The sequence below is a fragment of the Protopterus annectens genome, chromosome 12.part0, assembly GCF_019279795.1.
Source record: "Protopterus annectens isolate FY-2018-M chromosome 12.part0, PAN1.0, whole genome shotgun sequence".
NCBI classification, from domain to species: domain Eukaryota; kingdom Metazoa; phylum Chordata; order Ceratodontiformes; family Protopteridae; genus Protopterus; species Protopterus annectens.
Window position 1 is genome coordinate 1,534,092,309 of NC_056746.1, and position 16,046 is coordinate 1,534,108,354.

General features: G+C 44.7%; 1 protein-coding gene across 3 annotated transcripts in view; it reads left to right on the plus strand.

Moving 5' to 3' along the window:
* FBF1 (Fas binding factor 1) overlaps positions 1-16,046 on the plus strand; it is a 1,798,645-nt gene that overhangs the window by 264,274 nt on the left and 1,518,325 nt on the right. For all 3 annotated transcript variants that reach the window (XM_044090504.1, XM_044090506.1, XM_044090505.1), the window contains exon 9: positions 960-1,043. In XM_044090504.1, coding sequence (XP_043946439.1) covers positions 960-1,043 — 84 coding nt within the window. The remainder of the gene's footprint in view (positions 1-959; positions 1,044-16,046) is intronic.

The following is a 16,046-nucleotide window of genomic DNA, read 5'->3' on the forward strand; positions in this document are numbered from 1 at the left end:
AACATTATCAAGTAAAGCTTCATATGTTTGAGCATGTAGAAAGTGTGGTAAGCTTGATCTAGGAGAAAACACAGTACTGCATCTTAGACTCTTGTCACATCGCAGTAAACCTTCTAACTTTAATAGTTGTGTTATGTCCATCAGTTTGCTGCTTTATGTATCCACGAACCATATGCACAGAGCGTCTTCAGTCCTTCTTCGGTAAGTGGCTGTCCTAGCACACTGAAATATATGTATAGATATTTCATGGATATGGGGAAACATGCAAATGTCCCTGTGTACCTACAGGGCTAAAAACTATCATGGGAATGTAAGGATAGACTTCTTAAGACATTCACAGACAAATAACGTAGTAAATACTTAGGAACCTATAAGTAGCTGAAGAATCAAACTGAGAATAAAAACATTTTTTTCACTTTCTTCTTGCACTAGGCTGATCCCAGCACTTTCATCCTTTCCAAGCAGCTGACTACTTCTGTGTCCTGAAACTGTTAGTCAGCCTCCTTTTTCTTCAGAATATAGGGCTTATAGCAAAATTGTGATGTGCTTTGTAATAATCCTGGCTGCTGAATACAGGTACCTGTGCATATTATGACCAAGCAGGCAGACTGAAAATTGTGGAAAATGAGACTTCTTTTCTTTTATAAATTCCCAGAGCATCTCATGAGCTGCTAGACCTAGCAACAGGAAATTGACTACAACAATGCCAACACGACCTTTAAAGTTTTCCTTTTTACATTCAAGTGTCTAATTATCAGTCATTTTAATGTTGCAGGAGAAATAAGTGTACTAATCTGTTGTGGTAGTTTGCCTGCTTATGGCTCCCACAGACTTCATAATGATTGTGACTTGACATATGATGTATAGCTGACTCTGTTATCCACATGGTTTTTAAGAAAGAATATGTAAAATGTTGGATGTTGCTTTTACTGTCTTGTTTCTTTCTTATTGATCTTCAGAACCATCTGAGTTGGTTGATGAGACAAAGCCTCGTTCTGCTCCAGCAGGTTCTGGGCGTCAGTACAAGACATTTTCTTTTGATGGTAAGAGCTGTTTAATACAGTCTAGCATCTGTCAGCTGATGAGTAGTAGTGTTGCATGAAGGTTTTAAGATTTGCATCTATTTTATGGGAGACCATGGTATATGAGTATAATGAAAATGAAGGGTTTAATACAGAGAAGTATGAGGTTTAACCTGAATTATATAAAAAAATCATTGTAAAGAACATGGAGCTTAAATAAATAGGCGGTGCTGCTCATTTTTATGAACTGGGTATGTACCCTTAAGTCCGACATTTTGAGGTCTTGCATACAAGAGCTTAATATCCAAATGGACACAGTCCTTTCCGAATCAATGATAAAGCTGGCATGCTAGAATAGCTGCTAATTTTCTGTCTGCAGATCTCTTAGTTTATGAATGAGATTAAAAAGTTTCACCATTCATGAATGAGCCAACTGCAAGAGCTTAATTTAAAACATCATAAATTTCACCCATTTCCTGTGGGTACAAGATTCCCAGCTCTGATGCCCACAGTGAATGTGTCTATTGCTTGGGCACTGCCCACTTGGAAAATGACCAATTTGTGCTGGTTTCAACACCAAAGCGATTAATGATAGAAGGGATATGTTTCAAATGGGGCTCCAACACCTTCCAAGAGGTCCTACACTGGAAAGCTGATTTGGCTTCTAAAGACAAAGATACCAGAAAATGGTCCCTGGACCCATCTCCTACTTCAGCTCCAACCTCTGAGCACTGTTAAAAATTTCAAAAAAGTCAGGTCTGACTCACTCTGATTTTGATTCCTTGAAAGAAAAATCACCTTGGATCTGGTCCCCTCAATACTCATCCTTTCTCCAGGGGACTCCTCGGAAGCACTCTAAGCCACCATCTACCAGCTCTTCCCTTAGGTCCTCTAGGAGCTTGTTTGAGGCTGAGGTGGATAAGTTGAAGAGGAATTTCCTCAGAGCTCAGATCTGAATGGGGGTAATTCTGGCTCTGGATCCCATGGGACCCGTGAGCCTGCCCATCATCAATTCTCACTTAATTTCTCCTTTTCCAATCTGTCCTATGGCTTCGGAGCCCTCAGATCAGAGATCCCTGGGGGTGTCCTCATCAGATCCAAGGCAGCTCACTTTTCAACGTGGACCATTTTCTTTAATCATCCATCTCTGATTCTTTTGGAGCAGGAGGACTCTGTGAGTCAAAGTATTGGCACTGGCTCCTGGGAGATAGTATTGACTCCAAAATTATTGGAGCCATCCTTTCCTCTTGGTGCTTCAGTACTGGACAGCTTGATTTCAACTGAATTCTAGGGAGGAGGGCCTGGGTGGATTCAGGGGGTCATTGGCACAGAGGACTTTGGCTTCAGTGGTGCTGGCTTCCGTTTAGCCTAGGCCCTCTGCCTTTAAGATTGTGGAGAGGGTCTTCTCTTTGTCTATAGAAAGGACATCCTTACCCCCTTTGGATCACATTTCTTTACCACCTTCATGTCTTAGTTCTGAGCCTCTGACTTGTATTCAACTGGGACAGCCAACCCGTTCAAGTCTCCAGTCAGTCCCTCAGGACTCCCCTGTCACTGCCAATACCTCACCAGACCATAACACTGATGAGATCCCTCAGAAGAGAATGTGTAACTGGAGACATTTAGATTCCCCTCAGGAATTTCTCACTGAGAACACTAACTTTGGTGAATGGGAATGGTCCCCCAGATCTGAACCTGAGGATATTTTCTTTGGAGACATACTAGAACTTCTAAACCAGAAAGGTGGTTGAAAATCTGACACCCCCATCCGAGGAGGAATCTGTGTTCATGGAGGCTTTTGGGTCTGGCAGGGCTACGTCTTGGGTGACCTCCCTGGCTGATGAGCTAGTAGAACTTGTCTCACACCGTGCATGGAAGGAGATGGATACTGTAGAGCCTATTCTCAAGCACCCAGATAACGTTTTAGCCCCCCCCCCCAAAGGACAGAGCACACTGGACCAAGGGGGTTTTGGTAGATGCCACGCTTGTGGCAGCAGTCACTATGAAAGAGCATGCATTGCAGAGCTCATCTGTCCATCCCCCTAACAGTGAGTCTAGGGCCTTGGACAGATTTGGTGAGTCCTTTTGTACTTCAGCAACCTTTACTCTATGATCATTGAATTATCTGGCACATTTCACAAGGTTGCAAAGAGATTTGACTAAAGAGATTTTCAAATCTCTTTCCAGGTCACAGGTTTCAAATCTCTTCCCAGGTCCATGTCTGTGGATGACCAGAAAAAGATCTTGTCACACCTGGACACCCTCCAGTCCATATCTAACATGTCCATGAGGTTGATATCCCACGTTGCAATGAGTTCCTCAGAGGCTGTGGGTGCAGGCATGGCCATCAGGAGACATGCCTGGGTGCATCTATACAATTCAGATTTCCTTATTTGGCTCAAAGGGGAAGGGAATGCTCTCCAGGAGTGAGCAGGATGGAAAGACCTTGTCTGCCATTGAGCTCTGCTTTTCTTCTCCTCAGAGAGGCAATTTTCCCAGAATCAACAAGGAGACAGAAAGATGTGTTTCTGCAGTCCCAGGGTCCTTTCCAAGACTCGCATGGAGATGGCTCTCCCAGAGGTGGTGGGGGGAACTCTAAAGCAGGATGCCACCCCCATGGCAGAGGTGCCTCGCAAAACCAGGGTTTCCAGGAATCTTTCTCAGACAGACCCTAACAGTGTTCCTGAAAGGTTGCCTGACTGTTGCACTCTGGAGGGAGTCAGGGAGTGCTTGTCATCTGCACCCTGAAGCCTGGGCATCCATTACAAAAGATTCCTTGGTGCAAAGAATTATATCCAGAGGTTATATTTTTTTAACAAGAAACATCTTTAAATTATCATGTATTACATTATTAATCTTACATTTAGCAAGTAACATATTTATTAAATTGGCAATCTTACATTTATATAACTGAAAATAAACCATACTGACCTAGTCTCACTTGCAAACATTACTCATTACAAATCATGCCGACAGGACTGTAGCTGCAAACATTACTCATAATATATCCAGTCATTGTCAGTCAACCATTACATAGCTCATTCAGTTCATGCCTTCTTTTAAACCTCATTCCTCCTCTGTGTGTATCGATTCCACACTTCCCATTTTTCCTATGTAATTTGCTCCTACCAATTCCAGTTGTTTTATCTCTGTTGCTGTCTTTACTACTTCTAGTAAAGTTGGTCTAGACTTTGATTTCCATTTCCTAGTAATTGCTTTTTTGGCAGCCACAATAATTAAACACAGCAAGGCCTTACTATGTCTAGGCAATTCTGATTCTGATGCTCACCCAACATCTCCAACAGAGCAGTCTGCAGAGAATCTTTAAAGTCTGCCAACTCATTACACTCCCAGAAAATATTTATTTATTTTATTTTACATTTGTTTACCGGGGAGGTCCGACTGGACAAATCTGTCCATTTTCAGCATGGACCCAGGAAGAAAAGTTCCAGAAGCAATTACTAACATACCGTGCATAAGATATTTACATGAGCATTGTGGTTTACACATACAGTTATAAAATATAGCAGATAACATATGATTGTTGTTCATACAGTATGTTTAGTAGAGATAATCTTGAAGATGTAATAAAAATAAGGGAAGAAAGAAAAAAAAATAAAAATTGACCTTTTAAGGGAAAGCTATTTAACTTAGTCTATGGGAGAGTTAATGGGTATAGATGGGACAGTGGGGAATAAGTGTCAGTGAGTTGGTAAGTAATGTGTGATAGTAAATATAGTGCATCTGTGGGAGTTTTAAAGAAGAGATTGGATAATTGGTAGGGGAAAGGTGTTAAAATATGTCAGCCAGGTGCTAGGCAGTTGCATGTCCACGAAATGTTTAGGTGTGAAATAAGCTGTTTTTTGAAGATGGTTTTGTTAGGTTGTACCCCGATTTGTAGTGGTAGAGAGTTCCAAATCTTGGCAATGTTGCTAGAATACAGGGAGTCACCAGAGCTTTAATGGTTTTTGGAGATTATGATTAGTGCCTTGTTAGTGGATCTAAGTTCTCGGTTATTGGAGTAGAGGGTGATCAGGTTTTGTAAGACTGGCATTTTGTCAGGTTGGTACAGTATTTGGTGAGCTAGAAGAAGTTGGTTTAGAACTAAGATGTTAGACAGTTCCAGCCAGGAAAGCGTTTTAGGGCCTGACAGTGGTGGGTGCAGTAGGAGGACTTTGTGTCAAATTTTGCTATTTTGTTGTAGCATACTGATAACTTGTTTAAATCACTCTTGTTAAGATTTATTAGGACAGGAGAAGCGTACAGTAGAGTAGAGAGAAGATGGGTACGAGCTAGGGTACCTTTACTGTTGCTGGTTAGGAAGTTTGTACATCAAAAAAGAGTACCTATTTTTTTGTTGAGTTTGGTTATTGCATGAGCTATGTGTTTGTCAAATTTCATATTATTGTCAATAATGATCCCTAGTAATTTGGTTTCTGTAATGGGGGCGATAGAGGTATTATCTGATGCAGAAATAGAGAACATGGGAGTAGGTACTGCTGCTTTGGAAGGATGGAAGAGCATAAGTTGGGTCTTTTTAGGATTTAGTATTAGCTGGGAGTTTGTTAGCCAGGTTTTGATAGTTGTAAACGCTTCTTGGCTCTTGATGTGAAGTTGTTGGAATGTGGAGGCAGAGCAGATTAAGGTGGAGTCATCAGAGTATTGAACCAGGTTTGCTAGAGAGGTGGCTTTGTGAAGATTATTTGTAAATATAGTGAAAAGTAGGGGGTCCTAGGATTGATCCATGGAGTACTCCTAGTTTTACAGGAAGTAGGGGAAGGGAGTTTTTCCACTGAACAGCTTGTTGGCATTGGAGAGATAGTCTTGAAACCATAATAGAGTGGGGGTAGTTAGTTTTAATTCTGAGAGTGATGTTAGAAGCTTTGTATGGGAGACTGTATCAAACACCTTTGATAAGTCAAGGAAAACTGCAGACACTAGTTGGCCGTTGAGTTGCATATTTACCAAGTTACTAAAATGAATGAGTGCAGTGACAGTGCTATGTTTGGGATGGAATCCATGTTGAGTTTTGGCAAGAAAATTGTTGGAAAGGAATTGTGTTAGGATCTGGGTATGGATACATTTTTCCAGTATTTTAGCCAGTGGGGAAAGTATAGCTATAGGGCAGTAGTTTGTTAGGTCAGTGCAGGTGCCCCCTTTGTGTATTGGTATAATGTAGAAGATTTTCCAGAGAAGTGGCACCTTTTGTTCTGAGATTGATCTGTTAATGATTATAGAGTTTGGGTAGGAAATGGCTTTTGCAGCTATTTGTAGGAATTTGGCAGACCGTTTGTCTACTGCTACAGTGGTGGGATTAAGTTTGGTTAGATGTCTATAACTGGTGCAAGTTGGTACAGTTTGAAGGGTGAAGGGGTTGGTGTTATTTGATGGATTATATAGTATAGTGGTGGTTGAGGAGGGTGGGTCTGTTGACAACTTTAGTATAGAGATGATAAAGAACTCATTGAATTGAGTGGCTGTGTTTACAGAGGTGGTGTGTATGTTTGGGTGAGGAGTTGGTGGTTTACCTGGTTGGAGAATACTGTTTATAGCAGCCCAGACATTTGTAGGTTGGTATTGTGCTGAGTTTGAATTTCACTATAGTATTTTTGTTTAAAATATGTTACCAGTTAACCCTTTCTTCCCCACTACAAGTCCAACATTTGCTGTCTACCTGAGGAAAACATCTTTGGAATCTATGTGGTATAAAAATACCTATGTAAATGCTTCTGAGAAAAGATCCTATATCTTCTAGACTTTGTTGCATATTTGGGAGACGTACATGTATCCCTCCCATTGTTTGTTTGTGAATTGCTTATCTAATCTCTCTTCCCAATCCTTTCCAACCTCCTTTGATTGATTCTTATAGATATTTATTCCTTTTTTAACAGCAACTTCTGTTCTAAATTCTACTAAAAACTCTACCAGTGCTGGTCATTCATTTAGGACCCCCTCCCATTTCTTTCTCTTTGCCTATATCTGATATAAATTCATTATAGGGAAGGCAATCTCTAATATGCAGTCCAAATAGGTTCTTGGTGTCTTCCCATTCTATTCCCTTTCTCTCTCAAGTTATTTGCTCCCAATATGTTGGTTCCTTTGCTAGTTTTCTTCAATAAATTCCAGCCCCCTCTTGCCTGTTGTCTGTACCCCTAATTGCAGTCATCCCTGTCTGCAGAATCTCCTTTCTCCATTCCTGTGTTGGCTAAGTTCTTGGTATTTATTTATTTATTTACATTTGTTGACTGGGAGAGTCCGACTGGACACAGGTCCATTTTCAGCGGAGGCCTGGGGAGAAAAGCTCCACATTATTATTTGCATTATACAGTTAAAAAAAACATAGCATTTAAATATAGACATTAGTCCAGTTAAGGACACAAGACAAGAAGAAAACAGATGTAAAACAGCTGTAGAGCATAGTACAATTTTAAAATATGGTGACTTATACTAAACATGGTTAAAATGTAGTTGAGATTCATCAATGAACAATTGATACAAACTGTTTTTGAGTTACATAACAGCCATTAGCAGTTGTTGCTACAAGAAGTTAGTATTATGTGGTAGGTAGCTGGGAACATGAGTAGCCAAGTTTGCTAAGAGTAGGTTGTTGATAGGGGGCTGAGAGAGGTAGTGGGTGGGGAGAGTGAATGGTATTAGAGGGGGAGTTGCAAGGACATATCTGGCAAGTTTTGAAGTGTGATTTTAGTAAGGATTTAAAGTGGGTGCAAGAAGTTAAAGAGGTAATTGAGGATGGGAGGGAGTTCCAGAGTTTGGCTATAGTGCAGGAGAATAATGCTTCTCCAGCAGAGTTAATGGCTCTTGTGGGAGGTTTTTGTGGCTGGATCTTAGTGGTCTCATGGTTATGTAGGGTTGGAGTAGATTCTGGAGGGATGGGACTTTTAGTGGTTGGTTTATTAGTTTTTGGGCGAGTGTGAGTTGGTACCATTGAAGGAGGTGGGGGAGCTCTAGCCAGCCCAGTTCTGCTAGTGAGAGACAGTGGTGAGTATGGTAGGAAGCTCCTATGGCGAATTTGGCGATTTTGTTGTAGCAGGTTTCGAGCTTGTTTAGATCACATTGTCTAAGGTTAGTAAATATTGGAGAGGCATAGAGTAGGGTAGAGATAAGATGAGAATTTGCTACCGAAATTTTAGCTGCTTTGGTAAGTAGTTGCTGATTTCTATATAATGCTCCTAGTTTTTTGTGCACTTTTTAATGGTCATGGAAATGTGAATGTCAAAGTTCAGTTTGTTGTCTACTTCTACTCCTAGTAATTTGGTGTGTTCTGTAGGATGGATGGTGGTGTTGTCTTTTGCTGTGATGTTAAAGTGAGAGCTGTCTAGGGTAAGTTTGGTGGGTTGGAAGATTTGTAATTTTGTTTTGATTTGGTTGAGTATTAGTTGGGCATCAGATAACCAAGTTTCAATAGAAGAAAATGCTTCCTGTGTGACTTTTTGCAGTTCTGGTAGGGAGCGGGCTGTGCAGATGATGGTTGAGTCATCTGCGTATTGTATGAGTGTGCCATGTGTTGTGGCTGAGGCTAGATTATTGGTGAAAATAGAGAAGAGTAGGGGTCCCAGGATGGACCCTTGGGGAACTCCTATGGAGACTGGTAGTTGGGGGGATAGGTTGTCCTGCCAAACAACTGCTTGTTGGCGGTCAGATAGGTAACTCTGAAACCAGTTGATGACTGGTTGAGAGAAGGATAGGTTATTGAGAAGAGAGATGAGTTGTTTGTGTGGGACCATATCAAAAGCTTTAGAGAGGTCTAGGAAGGTAGCTGAGGAGAGCTAGCCTGCATTTTTATTTTGTAGGATAGTGTTAGAGAAAGAGAGTAAGGCGGTGGTGGTGCTATGGTTAGGTCGGAAACCGTGTTGTGTGTTGGAGAGGAGGTTGTTAGCAAGGAGGTGATCTGAGACTTGAGAATGAATGCATCTCTCTAGTATTTTGGAGAGTGGCGAGAGAATAGCTATGGGACAGTAATTGGTTAGATCTGTGGAGGGGCCTCCTTTGTGTAGGGGAATTATGTGTGAGACTTTCCATAGTGTAGGAACATAACTTTCTGACCGAGATCTGTTAATCAAGAGTGATAAGGGGTAGGCTAGAGCGTCAGCTGCAAGTTGAATGTATTCACCTGGGAGGTTGTCTGCTGCTAATCTGGTGGTTTTAAGTTTAGTTAGTAGTTGTTTTATTTTGGAGGTAGGAACAGGAGAGAAAGAGAAGCTAGTTGGGAGATTGTTAGTTCTAGTTGATGGTATGGGTTTATGGGGGGAGGTTGTGTTGTCTAGCTAGTGATAGTACGGTTTGTGTGAAATGATTGTTGAAAGAGGTAGCAATATTTTCGGAGGAGTAAGTTAAGTTAGGAGTGGGTGTACTTACTTTACCTGGGTGGAGGATGGAGTTTAATGAGGACCAGAATTTTTTGGGGTTATGTTGGGAGGAGGTAAGGGCAGACTGGTAGTGCTGGATTTTGTCCTGTTTTATAAGCTTTTTGGTTCTGTTGCGTAGTTCTAGGAATTTTTGCCTATTAGAGGGGATTTTGGTTTTGTGCCAGTTGTCCCATGCTTTATCCCTGTTTTTCATTTCAGACTTCGTGTTTTTTTTGTAGCCATGGGGATTATTGGGCTCTAGTTCGGGAATGTCTTATGGGGGCGTGGTAATTAAAGATGCTTAGGAATGTTTTATTAAAGTAGTCAACTGCGTCATCTAGTTTGAGGTATTTTAGAGGTTGCCAGTTACAGTCTTTTAGGGATGAGTTGAATGCGAGAGGGTTGAAGTTAGTTTTTTTGCGTATTTGACGGTAGATGATGGGTTTTGCTTTATAAAGGTGTTTTCTTAGTAAGAAGGTCTGCATCCAAAACTCCCAGGCTATCCTTGTTTCTTGAGCTTCCCCCCTGTTTCATCATCATCTCTTTCCACTATTAATTATAGTTTTCTGCTTGTACTATGTATAGGAGCCTTAACTATGTTGCTCTAAAATACCCAATTCAAATCAGGTAATCCCAGTCCTCCCTGGTCTGTTGGAAGAATAAGATTATCCCACTTGACTCTTGCCGTCTTCCCCTCCCAAATAAAATCCTTCAGCTGTTTATTAATTGCTATCCATAAATTTTCCTCTGGTTGATAAAAATATGCCTAACCTGTGTATAAAATTAAAGGGACTAAAAACATTTTAACTTTTATTATACCTTACTATTGATACCCATATAACAGAGCTTACATTTTCTCTGTTTATGTATTATCTTTTGTTTAGTCTCTTCCCACAAGCTGCCACACCAGAATAATTTTAATCCATATTCATAAATACTTCATTTGCCATGTCCCCATACGTATGGATATTGCTGAACCAATTCTTATGTGGGTACATAGTTTACTGCTATTGCCTTTATTTTAGCTTCATTAATTTTGTATCCTGAAAAGATTTGAAACTGTCTCAATATGTTCCATGGCACTGTACTGTCCATTTCTGATTATGTTGGGTATAAAATAATGTCATCTGCAAGTAGAGCCAGCATTTCTTGATTACCATACCAATTATATCCTTGAATTTCTGAGTCCCTTATTTTCTTTGCCAATGGTGCTAAATATAAATATAATGCAAATAACTAAAGGGAGAGAGGACACTTCTGCCTGGTTCCTCTGCTGAAACAGAGATTGTCAGGGAGGAACACACATACTTTAACTTTTGCCTTTTTCCCCCTCATATATCCTTTTAATCAGCCTTGTAATTTTATCAGGGAATGCAAATGCTTCCCTTGCTCTGCTTATAAAGTCCCAGCTTTCTCTGCATCAAGACCCACCAACAACAATGGTATTTTCTTACATTATGTTTGCCTCTGGATCATCAGTGTTCTGTTAATGTCAAATGTTTGCCTTCCCTCCACAAAACCACATTGATCCATATCTATCAATTTTGGCATCACTTTTGCCATTCTTTTAGCCATTATAGACATATACACTTTGTAATCATGGTTTAGTATTGAAATAAGTCTGTATGAAGTTGGATCTGATGGATCTTTACCCTTTTGGGTATTACAGCTACCAACGCTTTCTTCCAGGATGTTGGTATTTCTCCTCCTCTTAAAATACTGTTAAACAAAACCTTTCAGATCTTTATTAGTTTTCCCTCCTAGCTTCCAAACTTCCACAGGAATACCATCTGTTCCTGGGAACTTTCCTGTTGATTGGTTATACATCACCATTTTTATCTCATCTCCTCCTTTCCTGTTAGTAATTGAGCCTTATTTACATCTAACCTTGCTGTGTTTAATTCTTCCATAAACATTTTCATTTGTACCTTTTCTTGATTTCCATATTTCTCTGTTTTATACAGACTTTCATAAATTTCCAAAATATTTCTAATACTTCTAAGATCCCTTATTATCTTTCTTGTTATAGGCTCCCTAAACTTAGTGCCAGCCCTTTCTACTTTTTCTTGCCTGAGTCATGCTAAAAGTTTTTGTGCTCTAGAGTTGTTGCTGGGTTTTCGAGCTCCAGGCTTGGTCACTTAGTTTGTGAGAAAAGCAAAAATGTATTTATTTTCTATCCCTTTAGTGTGAGTGTGGTGTGTTTAGATCCCTTTGGTCTGTAAACCCTAGTGTTAACTTTTACTTTAGTTATAATTTTTCCCTTCCTCTCCCTCGCTGGTTCGTCAGGGTCTGTGAGCGTGTGTTGGGGCCTAACGAGTGTGTCCTCCTTAGCTTAAAATGTCTGAGGCCCCAAAACCAATCTTCTCCAAATGCATCGAGTGTGGCAATAAGCTTTCACCAACTGATGGCCACACGCAGTGTGTTCTGTGTCTTGGGGTTGGACCCCTTTCCTCTGGGTGTTCCATCTGTGCTGCATTCAACCCCAGGGCACTTAAGGACCGGAGATCCAAGCAGATCCTGGTGGGTCTCTTGCCCTTGGATTCGGCTTCGGCCTCCGGTCCTACTGTGGCTTCCACCACGGCTTCGGCGGTGGCCACTCCTGCCTCTCTCCCCCCGGCTGGGACTCAGCCTCCCGCTGTAGGCCCGGAGGAGAGGGAGGCCTGGAAAGACAAAAAGAGGGAGAAGCACCACAAGTGGAGGGCCGAGGCCTCTGCGTTGGCCCCCCTGGCTAAGTGGTCTTCTCCCTCCAGGGCTTCCCGGTCTCCTCCCTCTCAGATCCGGTCTCCCTGTTTTTCACCGGGTCCTGAGGAGGAGGAGACCCGATCTCCGAGGTCATCGAGGCAGCACTCCCGCTCCGCCTCGGTGGCCTTGTTGAGATCCACTCGCTGCCTTTCCGATGCGGATTTGGTCCGGATGATGCGAAGGTTCCTCTAGGCCCAGCTGCAGATGGGAGTGCTCCTGCCTCCCCCCCGGGGGGGAGCTTCGACTCCTTTCATTGCCCCGATAGCTCCTTCTCTGTCCCGCTTCCCAGGTTCGGAGCCTTTGGAGCCAGGCAGCTTTGGAACCGGGGGTGGGTCGGCGCCGACAGTCTCGGGTACTTCGGCGCCGACACTTCCCTCGAGCCTGTCGGGTCCATTTTTGTCAGATCCAAGCTCTCGGAGCTGAGGGCCGAGCTTTGGATCCGAGGGTTTCAGTATACCTTTGGCGCCATCCAGGTCGGAGCAAACTGGACCATCGGATCCGATCGCTTCGGCGCCGGCCCCGGTCCACCTGTCGGATCTGAGTGAGGGTCTGCTCTCGGATCCCAGAGAGAGCAGCTCTCCCTCGGCATTCGACATGGTGGAGAGGGCTCTGTCGACTGCTTCCAGGCCCCCGGTCCTTGCCACGGCTTCACCCCGCACTCCTTCTCGGTTGGGTCTGACTTCCATCACCCGGCCCCAGGGACAGCCTGCTTCAATGTCCCAGGTCATTCCCTTGGAACAGGATGTTGCTGGTGAGACCTCCTTGGACAGCCCCCCCCCCCCCCGAGGAGATCCCCCACAAGCGGAAGTGCAAGAGGAGGCACGTGGACTCCCCTGAGCCCTTGACTAAAAACACGGATTTGGAGGAAGGGGAAGGCTCCCCAAGGTCACCCCCCCCCGAGGATGTCTCCTTTGGAGACATCATGGAAATGCTCAGGATCAGAAGCGGGTGGTCTGCCTCAAAGCCGACCTCGGACGAGTCCGTGTTCCTGGAGGCGTGTGAAGCAGGCCCTTCTACCTCTTGGGTGTCCCCTCCGACCGACCCCCTGGTGGACCTGATTACCACCAGGGCGTGGAAGGAGCCGGACACTGTGGAGCCAGTCCCGAAGCGCCCTGACAGGATCCTCAGTTCCCCTGTGGATAGGCCCCATTAGAGCAAGGGTCCCCCGGTAGATGCCATGTTGGTGGCGGCGGCCACTAAGAGGGAACTAGCTCAAGAGAGCCCCTCGGTCCACCCCCCGGGCAAGGAGTACTGATCGCTGGACTGCTTAGGGAAGCCGGTGTTTAGTTCAGCATCCTTCTCGGTTAGGTCTCTGAATTATATGGCACACGTTATTCAACTGTAGCGGTATCTCATTAAAGAATACGCTGCATCGCCCCCGGAGTCCATGTCGGCGGAGGACAGAGAGCTGTCCTCCACCCGTATAGCCACTCTTAGGTCCATTTCCATTACCTCTATGCGGCTACTATCTCATGCTATGGAGGGAGCTGCTAGAGCCAGCGGAGCAGGCCTCGTCATGAGGCGTCAGGCCTGGCTCCGGCATTGTGATTTCGCGGAACCCTTTAAGGTGTCGTTCGCAAATGCCCCTTTTGATGGTCCTGCCCTATTTGGGAAGACCGTTCGTGACACCTTGGTCCAGAGTGAAAAGTATGGGAAGACGTTGTCTGCTGTCGGAGTCTGCTTCTCTGCTCCCCAGAGGTCCTTCTCCAGGAAACAAAAGGGACAGAAGAAGATGTGGTTCCGGAAGTCGCAACAGTCCCAGTCCGCTCTGGATCCCCAGTCCTTCCATGGCAGGGGAGGACAGGGAGGAGGATGCCCTAGAGGCAGAAGGGGCCTGAAGAAATTTGGGTCCAGGGAACCCTTCTCTGATTGGTCCATGCAGCAGCCCTGAGGGGTTGCCCAACTGCTCCACTCTGGAGGCAGTCGGGGGACGTTTCTTGAGGCACCTGGCAGCTTGGGAGTCCATCACAGCTGATCGCTGGGTGCTTCGCATCATATCCAGAGGTTACCAGATTCCCTTCTCTTACCCCCCTCTCTTCCCCAAGCACCTCCCCGATGTCCCACCCGATCAGAGGGAGGCCGCAGCTGCGGAAATTCAGCAGCTCCTAGAAAAAAGAGCCATCCAACGCATCCCCCCAGACCAGCTCGGATCGGGTTATTACTCCAGGTTCTTTTTGGTGCCAAAAAAGATGGGGGACTTAAGGCCAATCCTCGATGTCTCCCTCTTGAACTTCTCAGTAACCAAAGAGAAGTTCCGGATGGTCACTCTTCAATCCATTCTCCCCCTTTTATGGGAGAACGATTGGATGTGCTCTATAGACCTCAAGGATGTGTACTACCACATTCTCATGGACAGACGATCCAGGAGGTTTCTCCGCTTCCAGCTAGGAGACAATCATTACCAATTCAGGGCTCTCCCCTTTGGTCTCACCTCAGCCCCCAGGGTGTTCACCAAAGTGTTAGCAGTGATAGCGGCCCACCTGAGGCTCCAGGGAATTCAGATTTTTCCGTACCTGGACAACTGGCTCCTAACCGCCCCGACAAGGCATCTACTCTGCACAGCCAGGAATTTTCTTCGCATTGCTCCCTGGCTAGGGATCACAATAAATATGGACAAATCTTCTCTCACCCCGACTCGGGTCATAGATTTTATCGGGGCAAGGTTAAACACAATCAATCTTGTAGCCTTCTTAACCCCAGAACGACTTTGAACCCTGAGGCTTCATGTGCGGGCCATCCTTCTATCTTCAGCTTCTCCTGCGGAATTGGTCCTTAGGGCTGTAGGATCAATGGCAGTGGCAATCAACTTATTGCCAATGGCATGTCTGAACATGAGGGTCTTGCAATGGACCCTCCAAGTCCAGTGGTCTTTTCGTCACTACCCTCTGAGTCATCCCATTCCCCACAGCAGGGCTTGCAAGAGGGCTCTCGTATGGTGGCTGCAATCTCCGGACCTCCACACGGGACGCCCCTTCTCTATGTCCCCTCCCCTTGCCACAGTGACCACGGATGCCTCTCGCCTCGGGTGGGGGGGCACTCTTCAGGCAGGACTGTCCAAGGCACGTGGAACAACACGGAGACCTCTTTGCATATCAATGTCCTAGAGATGAGGTCAGTGCTGTTAGCATTGCAAACACTTCAGGACCTTCTTCCTGTACAGACGATTGTGATCCAGACGGACAACATGTCGGTTGTCTGGTACATCAACAAACAGGGGGGGACCAGGTCTTACCCACTCTGTCGAGAGGCCATGGGAGTGTGGGAATGGGCAATCTCCACCAACCATTTTCTCATTGCAATGCACATTCCGGGATGGTCCAACATCCTGGCGGACGGACTCAGTCACACCATCCTTTCCCCTTACGAGTGGTCTCTCAATCCGCAGGTAGCGAATCAGATTTTTGCCAAGTGGGGGCAGCCCTGTTGCGATCTTTTCGCATCTCCTTCAAACACTAAATGCAACAGCTATTTTGCTTTAATTCCCCAAGTCAGGGAATCCCCGAGAGATGCTCTGGTGCATGTTTGGCCTCCCGGTCTGCTTTATGCTTATCCACCTCTTCCCCTGATGCTAAAGGTCCTACAGAAAACCAGTCGGTTGGGGAGCAGGATTATCCTCATTGCCCCATTCTGGCTTCATCAAACCTGGTTTCCTTACCTTTGGTCTCATCTGGTGAATCCTCCTTGGATTCTAGATTCCCTCCTGGATCTGATTTCCCACCCTCTGGGTCTCCCAACCCTGAACCTGGTCAGTCTCAAGCTCTCAGCTTGGCTGCTCCAGTTCCACTCATAGCTAGGACTCCCGGCATCTCTTCCCCAGTCAAAGCCATTCTAGTAGCAGCCCACAAGCCTTCTACTAGGAAGATTTACAGTAGCAAATGGAAACGTTTCTCGATTTGGGCGGAACGTCAAAACTTGG